The sequence below is a fragment of the Capsicum annuum genome, chromosome 12, assembly GCF_002878395.1.
Source record: "Capsicum annuum cultivar UCD-10X-F1 chromosome 12, UCD10Xv1.1, whole genome shotgun sequence".
Lineage (NCBI taxonomy): Eukaryota > Viridiplantae > Streptophyta > Magnoliopsida > Solanales > Solanaceae > Capsicum > Capsicum annuum.
In genome coordinates, this window is record NC_061122.1 from 99,031,364 (window position 1) to 99,044,463 (window position 13,100).

General features: G+C 33.6%; 1 protein-coding gene across 1 annotated transcript; it reads right to left on the reverse strand.

Annotated features, from left to right (window-relative positions):
* Nucleotides 1-2,193: 2,193 nt before the first annotated feature.
* On the reverse strand, nucleotides 2,194-5,582 carry LOC107849811 (profilin-1). Its single transcript, XM_016694368.2, has 3 exons — nucleotides 5,360-5,582; nucleotides 4,251-4,388; nucleotides 2,194-2,478 (listed from the first exon to the last, which is right to left on the reverse strand). Exons 1-3 carry the CDS (start codon nucleotides 5,486-5,488, stop codon nucleotides 2,344-2,346), a joined length of 402 nt encoding a protein of 133 aa, XP_016549854.1. The 5' UTR covers nucleotides 5,489-5,582; the 3' UTR covers nucleotides 2,194-2,343.
* Between the last annotated feature and the right edge of the window lie 7,518 nt (nucleotides 5,583-13,100).

Sequence of the window (13,100 nt, forward strand, 5' to 3'; positions counted from 1 at the left end):
GCTTTTCACTAAAAGAACCATAACTTATCACCCCGAGTATCAGATTTTTGAAAAATTGGTATCATTTGAAAGATGACTAGATTATCTACACATATATGGGTCTAGATCTAGAAAATTCTACACTTATCAAGAGTTATTAATTTTTAAATGTGACCCTTGATGCACTAAGAGCTAAACGGGGCTAAGAAAAGTACGGGGTATCACACTTTCCATGTTACTCATCTAGGATTGTACATGTAAGTAAAATATTTTATGATCTTTATTGACCTTATAGATAATATTCATAGTTATTTCTTGGTTAAATTGAATGTACATGACTAATTATAAGATACAACTCAAGAATTGTTACAGCAACAATGATCACAACAATAATTGTACTAAGGTGAGGTGGATGTTGCAACTTACAAGACCGTGGGAGGAGATGGATGTTTCAACTTACAAGACCATGGGATGAAATATAAAGAGAAGATTGTAATCTCTTGGATCTCGAGGGAAATATGATCAATGCTCTCGGTGCTACTTTTGATGCTAATGACCATCACTCTCAAGCACCACATTGGATAGCTTTGTCTCTCATACTCAATTTTATTAGATGAAGAACAATTATAAACATTAGTGATGCTTTAGAATTTATGTATTTTTGGATCTATTTATTAGTGTTGAGACTTTTAGTTACATGAAATAAGGTTCATTTAATGCTTCTTAGTCAGTATTTATACTTTAAATTTTGTATGTTCTATTGTACATAAAAACTATATCAACAAATTTAAAACATAGCGACGATTATTTCTTGTTAAATATTTAATTAATATTAATAAGAAATAATATTTTATAAATTGTGCAAAAAATATACGGAAGTTTAGTAGCTAACATCTTTGCAGACAAAATCAACTAACAAACTAGTGCATATTTATATTTATTAGTTACAAAAATGTTTATAGGTAGCAACAATTATTATCTCTCTAATCCGTTACTAAAGGTAGCAACGTAAAAATTTATCGTCGAGGCTTGGCAAGGTGAATTTTAGCAACAAAATTAATGTCATTGCTATTATGTTCACTAGTCATTAGTAGTGAATTTTGGTAGTTTAGGGATGGATTACATCAGTCGTTAATAACAGTTTTTTAATTAATTTTTATTATAATAATAATTATTATTATTATTGGTATTTTTGTAGCACAGTTAACTAGTAGTTATAATATACTCATTGGTTCTTACATCAGACTAGGAATATATGACCTAGTGTGAACAATGGTAACCCAACCAAAACACAGATTTATCTTTGGTAAGATGCACATGGGAGTCTACTTAAAAGTGCAAATCGAAGAAAAATAAAGATACCAGTCGACACTAATGAATGTTAATTGTGTGACATGAAGTCGACAGAAACATCCCTACATTTATTTAGATATTGTGTTTAGACCAAATAGTTAAGAACTCAGGACCTATCAAACTAGCCTTGTCTTCCACTTCAAGCTGGTGAAGTGAAAATTGTGGTGGAGTGACCTAAAAGGAGGCACTGGAAGTAGTTCAAAAAGGAGGTTGTGGCATCTATTTTGAGAGCAATTGTTTACTGTACTTGGAAGGCAAAAAAATGTACTACTTTCAAGCACCACAATGTAAATATTGAGAGACATTTTACCAAGGCTATGAAGGGCATTTTCAAAGGCTGTATCGATTAAAGATTAGTAGTAGAGAATAAAGTTGTAAAAGCTTGACCAATAGGCTACTTTATTGCTAGTTTCATGCTGGAGGCTTAATTTTCTCATAGTAATCTTCCAAGATGTTGGTTGTGAGATTAGATTCTCCTTGAGGCGTATCTATTGCTTGTTTTTGTTGGTTATGGTAATACTCAAATTGGTTACCCAATAAATACAATAAAAAAATTATGGCCTCAGAATATTTTTCTACTTCTTCAAAATTTATGTTCAAATATTTGATTATTTGTTCTACAACTGTGCTGAACACATAGCAACATAGAGCATAAATTTTGTTCTATAATTGCATAGAGCATAAATTTTGTATAATTCAACAAAACTATGAGCCATTGTATATTAGATAAGAAATTCAATTAATTTCATTTTGGGCCTGCAGAGAATGCTTTCCGTTTTGCAATAAAATATCTACAAACTGCCAAATACATAATTTCGTTAAAGTAAATTTTAGAACAAGAAGAGAAATATACAGCAACCCTAAAAGAGAAAATGTCTCATGCCGCTTGTTATTTCCCCATAAAGAAGAAAAGAAACTACAGAGCTAGTTTGTTTTTCCATAGAAAATATAGACGCAATTGTCAATTACAAGAAACTTTAATTATAAAATAATCAATTTTAAAAAGAGTAATTAATATCCCTGGTCAACAAGGTAGTCACCAATTTTCTCAACCACTATGTTGCATTGTCCTGGAGTCACTGGTTCTTCATATATACCAAAAATTAGTGCCTGTCCAGTCTTTTTGATTGTTATGCCACCAGATCCCTACAGAAGAACAATTTTACATTCACTAAAATATAGAAATTAAATCAAGTCCTAAGACATTGCCTCAAACAAGTCATCCCACCATTCTATAATAGTTGTCACATTTCATTTTTCTAGATCAATTACAATTTAAAAAGATAGGAGTAAGCAAAAGGAGAGTGATACTCAGCAAAATGTGTTTCAAAAAGGGGAAACAAAGTTGATGTTAGTCCTCTTCCTCTATGCATCTCATTTCTAAATCTCATCATAAACTTTTTATTGACAAATTTCAATCACACCATAATATTTTTTAATCTTCTTCATATCCCATTGATCAGAAGCATCCAATAATGCTCCGACTATTTAGCATCCAAACACCAAATAACAAAAAAATCAATTAGTAATCTGTCTTGTATTGCCAAGAGACCTGTTATTAACATAAACACCATAATAAAGAGTCTTTATCCCAAACATCTCCTTTTACATAGTTGACTATAACACAAACAATATTCCGTTCTCAATGAAAACCCGCCTTTGAGATCTAGTAATGGTCAAACCACCAGAGCTCAAGGCCCAATATTTGTTCGATCACTCATCATCACTTCATAATTATAGTCAATTTGATTGTTTAAAAGATAAGCGAAAATTGGATCAATTCAATATTTTAAAATTGAAAAGGGCTAAAACAATCTCTAAACTATCTGAAATATAGAAAAGGTTATGCTCGTTAGATTTTTTTGCTCAAAAACACCCCTCCTATAAATATTTGTTAAAAAAATATCCCTATCTCTAACAGACTTTCAACAAGCATGCCAACTGGTTAAAAAATACCACTTGACCATGCCCTATCATCACCCACCTATAAAAACTTTTCTCAAATTTCATCAGCCTAATTTATCACCCGACTCGATCTAAAAGAAAAAAAATGAATTCATGTTTAATCGATTAACTATGTGCATTTCCAAGATAGTTGGATTTTTCTATATGATCCTCTATTTATAAATTCTTAGAAGATTTATGTAATTGTTCGGTTACTGCAATTCTCATTTTTTATCCATATTTGATACCAGTAATGTGAAACTAATATAGGCAGAATTACAAAGAAAAGTCAAATGATTAATACTAGTTAAACATAAATATTTGTTAGCGGGAGAAGTTGTTTGATTTATTGATTAAGGTTAAAAAGTTGTTATTTGTTCATTTATTTTTGGGAGGGGCGTGGGCTGGTGGGGAGACTGCAAAAGTTTTATATTGTGTATAATCAAACAATTGAGTAAGTAGCTAGATGGTTTTTTTTTTGGGTCGGATTGGGTGATAAATTAGGTTGAGGAAATTAAATGGTCTGATGAAATTAAAGATGGAATTTTCACATGGACGATGATGTGGCATGGACAAGAGGCTCTTTTTTATGCCGGTGGCATGTTATGTGAAATTTTGTTAATGTGAGAGGTATTTTTGAGCCTAATGTTTAACAAAGGAGTATTTTTTAATAAAAAAACTAATGAGGGTATTTTTTCTTTATTTTAAGATAGTTTATGGGTATTTTTTAATCCTTTTCCATTTTAAAATTAAAATTTAGATAATAAAAAATCATATGGAAATTTGAAGTTACAATTTTACTCATATTATTATAATGAAACAGTAAATCTTAAAAGTTTATTCAATGTTAATATCATTCAATTTAAAAAAAGAAAAATTGTGACAAACATTTTTGTAACAGAGGGAGTAATGGATTGATTTCAAAAGTGCAATAAAATTCATAAAATTTAAATACTGAATTCTCCTAAGAGTACCTTTTTACCACGAACTACAGCACCAGGTTCTCCTTGGATGACCATATATTTTGCCCCAGCAAGAAATAGACCAGTTGGAGCTAGATATCCAGGTTCTTCAAAATCTTTCATGATATAAGTGATCTCCTCTGGTTTAAACTGGAAATGCAAAATCACTTGTAATTATCAAGATCACATTACATAAACTAATATTCTAAGGGTTTGAAATGCCAAAAGCCTTAACAATTAATTATGCAACAACCTCAAATTCTCTGCAATTGGTTAACTTGTATTAATTCTGTGTATTCACTATGCTAAAAAAATATAAAAATTTGTTACATCATACCTTTTCAATTACACCCAATTCCCATTTAAATTGGCAAGTATTTGATCAACCAAACATGTTAAATTATTTAAATGCATTCAATTACACTAAATTTCAATTTTCTATTGATTTTTCAAATAGGCCGTAAACGTCCATAGAATTTCATTACCAAATCAAGATCCAATCTTTCTTCGTACCGAAGACATAACTATCAATGACATATTAGATAAACATGAAAGATCAAAACCCCGAACCACGAAAATAAAAAACGAAATAATTTGGATACATATATAATAATGCACATTGGCAATTACACATATGTTCTGGTCTCAGGACCAGAATGCTCTATTCATATAAAATTTTCTTTTTTAATCTTTAAATGAATTTATAGTAGCATGATATATAGGAATACTAGTCGTAAAAAAATATATAGGAATGTAAAAAATTATTAAATAGATCCATAGAAAAAACACAATATTGCATGAGAACAAATAATTAAATAAAAGAACATTTAGAAACGAACAGATCCGAGAATAATTGTTTATGGAGAAAAGAACTGGGTTTGTCTCAAAATTCTAATCTGAAATCTTGATTATAGGCAAAAAAAAATAAATCCAAGAAATATATCTATCCCAATTTTAATTAATAACTCATATTTGTCTCAAAATTTAAATCCCAAAATCTTGGATTATCGGTAAATATATATATATATATATATATATATATATATACATATATATATCAATCCAAAAATAGGTTATCTAACCTGAATTAATTAGAAAAAAGTTAGGGATAAATGATTAACCTTAGGAAAATTGTGACTTTCAGCCCAAACACTGCCATCAAAGCCAAGGATAGCTGCAGAAGAGAGATGGCCACCTGTGTTTTCGATTTCACACATCAAGTGGTCATCCACATAGGTTTGCCACGACATGTTTTTTTTTAAGTTATTTTTCTTAAGTACGTAGATAGTGTTATATGTCGTCTTTTGTTTTGGTCCTTGTTCTTAACTTTCTTAATTGATATTTAAATGGATAGGTTCAAAGAGAGTATAAATAGGAAAGGAAAAAAATAGTAGCCGTGGATTGGATGTGATTACATGAGTACCATTCACGTTCTCATCAATTTATCATGCTTACCATCATTTTTTGTTATGTATTACGTGGAGATTTGGTCACCTCATGTGCCACAACTGACATACATAATTATTTACCACTCACCTAAACAAATCCCCCGTGGTTCCACCAAAAAAATGAAATTTATTCTCTTTTTTTTCTCAATCTAATAGTATGATGTTTCCGTCCATTTACATGCATTTAGTCTATTCAACTAAATACTGCAATCTTCCACCGACATCAATGTTTCCCATTTTTTTTGTGTAGTTAAATTTATTCGTGAGTCAAGATCATGTATTATGATCTTTGCTTTGCACAGGTAATAAACATATGTGAAAGATGAACAACATGAGGTAAATATTATAATAATTGACCAAGATGAAGATTTAGGAATAAATCTACAATATAGGCCGAGTGTTAGATCTTTTTCTCCAAAGGAAAAATGCAACTGAATTCCAGTGAGATAACGAGAAAGCGGTAAATATTTGGATGAAAAAAAATACTTAAGAACCAAGATAAAGACATTTTATTACTTAAAAGGTTAGGATGATCCAAAAATCAAATTTTTACAATGGGAGGGAGAGTTTCTGGCTGTAGGGTAAATAAGTTGCCTTTCGGCTAATGAGATATCATTATTCTTTGAGCCTATAGTACCGCGTTCAATGACCCTTGGCCTCGAGCTTTTGGGGGATGCTAGGCAATTACTACATGTCTGGCTCAGTTTAGTAGAGAGTTAACTATGGACCGAAATAATATTACATATAATACTTTTTTTCATTCCTTCATACGCAGTAACCATAAGTGGTTCTCTCAGGTAACTTCTGTCTTCTGCCTGAGATTCCATTGCACTGTGTTGGGATAATTCTTGAGAGAACATCCATGTGGGCCTACACATGATATACCCAACCCAATTTTATTGTGTTCTATTAAGCTATTTTACCCCATACATATAATATCTTCATCTCTCAAGAATAACATTGATATGGTTAGGAGATGGAAAGAACCAATTCTTATAATATCTAACAAGATTGATTGGGAGATTTCTATCTGGGGGCACTTTTATTATGTTGGTGAGCCTTTTTAAGAAAATGGGATGTTGTAGAGATTTTTTAAGAAAATAGGATGTTGTGCCCCATGAGAATTCCTAATCTATCAGTTTGATGATCTTGAGGTGGCATTCTTCGTATTGTGACCTTTGTCTTTGTCCTGTAAATTGACTAGGCGCCTTTCTATCAAATTATCATTCTACTTCAACTTTACCCTCGCATTGATTATAATGGTAGTCAAATTGGTTTCCACATTATTTGGTACATCACCTTTAGAAATGACAGAGTGGCTCCTGGTACTTCATTTTCTACGCTCTATTTCTGAAACACCCTAAACCTTGTTCCTTGCAATATTTTTTTGAGTTTGAACATTCTGGACAAGGTACAGTTTGGGCATACAACACGTATGCTATAGTGCGTCTTTGTGTCCCCTTTCTCATATGTTAGTCAGTGTATTTGGGTTTGTTTCTATCCAAGATACGACAAAGCATCACACTGGTTTTATAGTAGGATACAAGGTGTATAATGCCAAGTCGTATGATAGCAAAAGTATGGTCTTATTAAATCTGTCCAAGGTACGATTTTAGGGTACCATTCGTATCCTAAGGTATAATCTAGCCCTTGGTGATCGTATGATGGTCAGTATGGGGGACCAAGGTGGTGTCTAGGGTATGATATATGGTACTAGTCTTTCCCAAAGGTATGGTTAAAGGGGGTGGTCGTAGCCTCCTAGGTGTAGGTTTTCAGCTTTTAAGCTAACGACAGTCTAGATATTTCCAACCCTAAAACCCTTATGTCCCCACATTATATATCATGTTGTGGCCTCTTATAACACTTATTGGAAGATTAAAATACTCCAAATACAATTTCTTAGCACTCTCTTGAAGAATAAGGCTAGGGTTTCTTCAAGTTTTCTTCAAAGGGCTCAAGAGTCAAGTTTCCTTTTGTGAATCTGTTTGTATAATACATATACTCCTCCCTCATTGTCAGTTCCAAATAAAGACACGTTTTAAGTTTTCTTAAACATTGATTGTAAATCATAAATTTTTTTTTTAAAACCAATGTTGAGGGTTTGTATGCATATTAATGAGTAATGTTTATTCTTGGTCAAAACTATGTTTTAACGTGTTTTTAGTTATGGTTTACACATGTGAGTGGTTGCTGGTTGTGGTTTAATAAATGGGTTATAGGTAACCCTAAAATTGATGGTTTATGCTTTAATTTTGGTCTTGAAAAAGATATACTCTCAACATGTTTGATAAAATGCCGAGGAGAGTTTTTACTATATTGTTGGACTTCCATTGAAACTTTTGCAAGGTATGATTTAGTAATGGAAATCTAAATCGGTTTAGATGGTTTTGAATCATATTATTTGGTTTAAATGGATTAGAATAATAATAATGGTTTGGAATGGTTAAATGGTAAGGCCTTGGTTGCTAGAAAATTGTTTTGTATGAAAACCTTCAGGGGTACATAGGAATCCCCAAAGTGAATGAAATGATGAAATTGGTTTGGATGATGAATGACTTGTGAGGCACATGGGAATCCCAAAGAAAAACATAATAATGAAATACTTGTGGGTACATGAGAATCTTTTAATTAAGCTAAATATTGATTTACTTGTGGGATACATGTGAATCCCCCAAGTATGCCTAATAAAGAAACCTATGGGGTACATGGGAGTCCCCTAAGATTTGCTAAAGACATTGTTTGCAAGCTATAGTCGGTATGATAAAACTACTTAAAATAGACTCGATTAATGATAATAAAATTGGTGGCTTGGTTGTTCGGAAATGGTTTTAATTGGGCATTAATGGTGAGGTGTGATAGCTAATACTGAAGGTAAGAGTCCAATGTACGAACACTGAAAACTCTTGTTTGCCGACATTTGGATTGGTCATGGAAACCATCTATGATACTTATAGGGTAAACGAGAATTCCCTACGTACACTTGTATATAAGTATCATAGAGAGCAAAGGGTACTCGAGAATATCATACACCAACGGTATCTTTAGTGTGTGCAGCTATACATATCGAGGCCCATTTAAGGGGTTACACAGAACACATATAGCCCATGGGTGGTTTATGATAGTTAAGCTATACATACCCAGGTTAATAGTTTTAACGGCATGCTAAACCCGATTCCCTTTCCTAGCATGGATTATATATATATATATATATCTTATGATTGCTTTACTTATGTTTACAGGTTGGAATTACTTTATTCTTATCTTGAGTGCATGCTAACGTTCACCTGCTAACCCATCTTTAAGTGGTTGTATCTCCACGTGATTTAGGAACTAGCCATACTACTCCTTCTACTCATAGATAGGATTCAGTGACAGTTGGTGTTGGACTCAAATAGTGAGGTTCCATAGTTCGTGACACAATCCGTCAAGGGGTTTTATCGCAATAGGCATCCCATGTCCAACCAGGACCGGAGACTGCCCTCGTTACCCAACCCAACCTCTAGTTGCCTAGCCTAAGATGGCTGAATTTCGAGCATCTAACAAGATACTGTAATGCTCACATAAAGACTCTTAGAATAGATCACAACCATGGCTGACCCAACTGAGTCCAACCATCCCATACCAATAGTCCAACCATACAAAACCATACAAAAACAAAGGCCATAAACAAAGCCATATTTAAAGATGCTTCGAAACATGTTATAATAAATCCTAAAATGAAATAGGATAGAACAACCAACAATATTGTCGAATGATGTTATCCTCACAACTTATTCCAATGTCAAGGCTGGGACCAATACTGATACCGATCATTCTAACACATAGAAGTGCCATAAAACCTCTAACCAAAATTGTAATGCATTCTGGTTGGGACGTGCCCCTAACTATAGCCAAAACCATATCCAAAATAAAATCAAAGTGCCTATAAATATCCATAACATGATATACAGCCTTCTGAATGGATGGAATCTCACCACTTAAGTACAAATATTCTCCCGCAGTCAATCAATATGTAGGAGGAGTAGAACGGTTAGTTCCTGCATAGCGTGGGTATACTGCCGCCAATAGATAGGGTTAGCGAGTGATCGCTAGCAAGATCTCAAGGTAAGGATAAAATAATATCATCTGTAAAACCAACTAAAACCATCCATATGCACATATCCATATGCACGTATTCATATATATATATATGTAACCATGTCGGGAAAAGGGATCGGGTTTAGAATGCCTTTAAAACATTTACCTTGGTTGTTTAGCATTACCGTCTTAAACCATCCACATGCTATATAGGTTCTGCTCCCCTTACTTATAGGGCCCCAGTGTGTATAGCCACACGACCATGGAAGTATCCCTTGGAATGACTAGTACATCACCAAAAAATAATGAGAAATCATGCATACTGGCACCATGAAGAACCTCTGATCGGAAAATATGAGTTCCCAGTTTTGGTCCCCCCCGGGACCTCCAACTTTAATGGCTGAGTTACACCTATCATCATTATTACCCAATTAAAACGAATTTCTGAATAACCAAACCATTATTGATTTATTAACCATGGCCATTGATATTGGTGTCATCATACCAATACTTACTTGCAAGTATCATCCATAGCCAACCATATATAGGTTTAAGGGGACTTTCAAGTGCCCTTTTATTTACCATATTAAACCATTTGGGAGACTTCCATGTTCCCCAAAAGCATAGCCAATTAACCTTTTATTATTCAAAGCCATGTAAATCAATGTACATAATTCCTTTACTAAGTTTAAAACATACAAGAGTTCCATTAAAGTAGTCAATGCAATACACATATCTTTATAAGTATTTTGTCAAACACATTAGGGGCATAATATGACCAAAACCAATTCCAATTACTAGAAAAACCTTCTCTAGAAATCCAATTATCAAAAACCACCATTAATACATATATAAGCATAATTAAACCATAGGAAACTATAACCAACAATTTTATATAAAAAAACCCCAAATCATATTTGAAAACCAAAATCATACAATCAATGAAATCATGAGAACATTCATAAAACCATACATTTAGTTAGAATAACTATGAGGGAAGAGAACACTCCTCAAACAAAGATGATGATGGAAAGAAATCACCAAGATAAGCCCCAAATTGATCCATTATTTGAAACCCTAGCTTCCCTTGTCCATAAGATCTTGAGAGAATTATAGAGTGTTTTAGAAAAGTGTCTAAAAGTTAATGTATTGAATAATTTGATAAATAACCTCTCAAGTTGGTTAGAAGTTGTGGGACCTATTAGGATAAATGGGGAAACATCCAGAATATCCCCACTTAAGTTACACTAAAATCCTATCATAGAGATACAATTGACCCATATGAGTCGTACCCTACGATACGATTGATATCCACCACTTGTAACTATAGCATATGTTCTATATCCACGGCCCGTGTCTCTGGCAGAATAAAATACCTGGAGGATTGAACACTATCTACTATACGAGTTTATTCTAAGACTCGTACCCTGGCTTATGGCTCAAGATGAGGCACTCATACTTAGATCAAACCTAATTGACCAATTATAAAATTAAGGACCCAAATGACCACCAATATGACTCTTACCCCTATGTCGTATCCATCCCAGTAACCAAAATCAATTTCACCAACCAACACTGGTCAGTATACGAATGGACCATACCATCTGTACCATAACATACAACTCGTACCCTTAGGCCATATTAGGTCCAAAGATCAGAATTTCAGGAAATTTTCTTAGTTGTAGAGACTAGGGTGTTTCAGTCTCCCCTACTAGGAATATTCTCCCCCAAATAACGGACAACGTAGGGGTAACCATATGCATGAGTCCTTTGTAGTATGTCATCAAACATATTCCCCATATTGAACAAGGTTCAAAAATAAAGAGGCAAAGATATTAATCTTTCCTTTAACAACTCTAAACATAGAGATGTGTTGGAGACATATACCTTCCGCACGAAACTCAAGAGCAGAAAACAAATATGGATATTTGGACTTCATGTCCTCTTCCGCTTCCTATTTAGCTTTTTTTACCTTATGGTCCTGCCAAAGAACCTTAACCAAAGTGACATCCTTTGTCCGAAACCGATGAACCTGCCTTTACAAGATCTCAACAGATGTTTCTTATAAGACAAAGAATCCATGAGACACAATTCTTTTAAAGGGACCACCGAATAAAGATCAATAATAAACTTCCTCTTCATGGAAACATGGTAGAATGGATGAATCAAGCTCAATCTAGAAGGCAATTCCTGTTCAAAAGCAACATTACCAACTCTCTGTAAAATCTCATAAGGACCCACAAACTGGGGACTGAGCTTTCCCTTTTTTCCAAACATCGCTACTCCCTTCTTGGGAGATACCTTGAGAAAAACCTTATCCCCAACCTCAAACTCCAAGTCTCTATGCCGAATATCTGCATAGGACTGTTGGACCTTCTCCATATCTTGGTAGACTGAACCGAGACCAAACATGTCTGCCTCTCCAACCCCAAACCAACCAATAGGAGATCTGCACGTCTTATCATACAATGCCTCAAAAGGGGTTACACCAATACTAGAGTGATAACAATTATTATAAGCAAACTCCACAAAAGATATAGTCGTAACCCAACTACCTTCAAAATCAATCATACAGGTTGAAAGTATATCCTCCAATGTGATCTTGGGCATATTTACATGTCCAAACACCTCTATTAACCTATATTTTGACTTGTTTTGAGAGTAAAAAGTATGCTTATTATATTGAATTGTGAGTTAAATTGTGTTTTATGGCTAATAGATGTGATTAGAGATACAAGGTTAATTTTTCATAGATTTAGAAGAAAATGGGATACATATCATGAAATGATGAAAGACCATGTGGATTGAAGGCAAAAACATCAGGAGGATTGACCAAAAGAAAGAAAGAAACTGCAGAAAAATACCAGTGACATAATGCGATCTAAACGCATCGCGTTAACTGGTAATATATTGTGCCTTCGTAAAAAATTATTGAACAACTTCCCATGCAATGATGTGATGTCAACACTTCGTGTTGATGTGTAATTTTTGTGCCTTAGAAGAAATTTCAAGATCAAGTTCCAGTGCATCGATGCTATGTTAACACGTTCCGTTGATGTCTAAAGTTTGAACACTTAGCCAAATTCTATGGAGCAAGTTCCAGTGACATGATGCGATGTCAATGCATCACTTTGTGTGGTGAAGAAATTGACTTAGCTTGATTTTCAAAGATGAATTCTAGTGTGACAATGCGATATTGGCGCGACGCATTTATTGGTTCAACGTGATTAGTGACGTGTCGCATCATGACAACAGATCTGGTGAAATTTTCTTTAGTATAAAAGGAACACATGAGCATAATTCCTAGGATTTTTTGGGGAAGCATAGCAACGGAGAA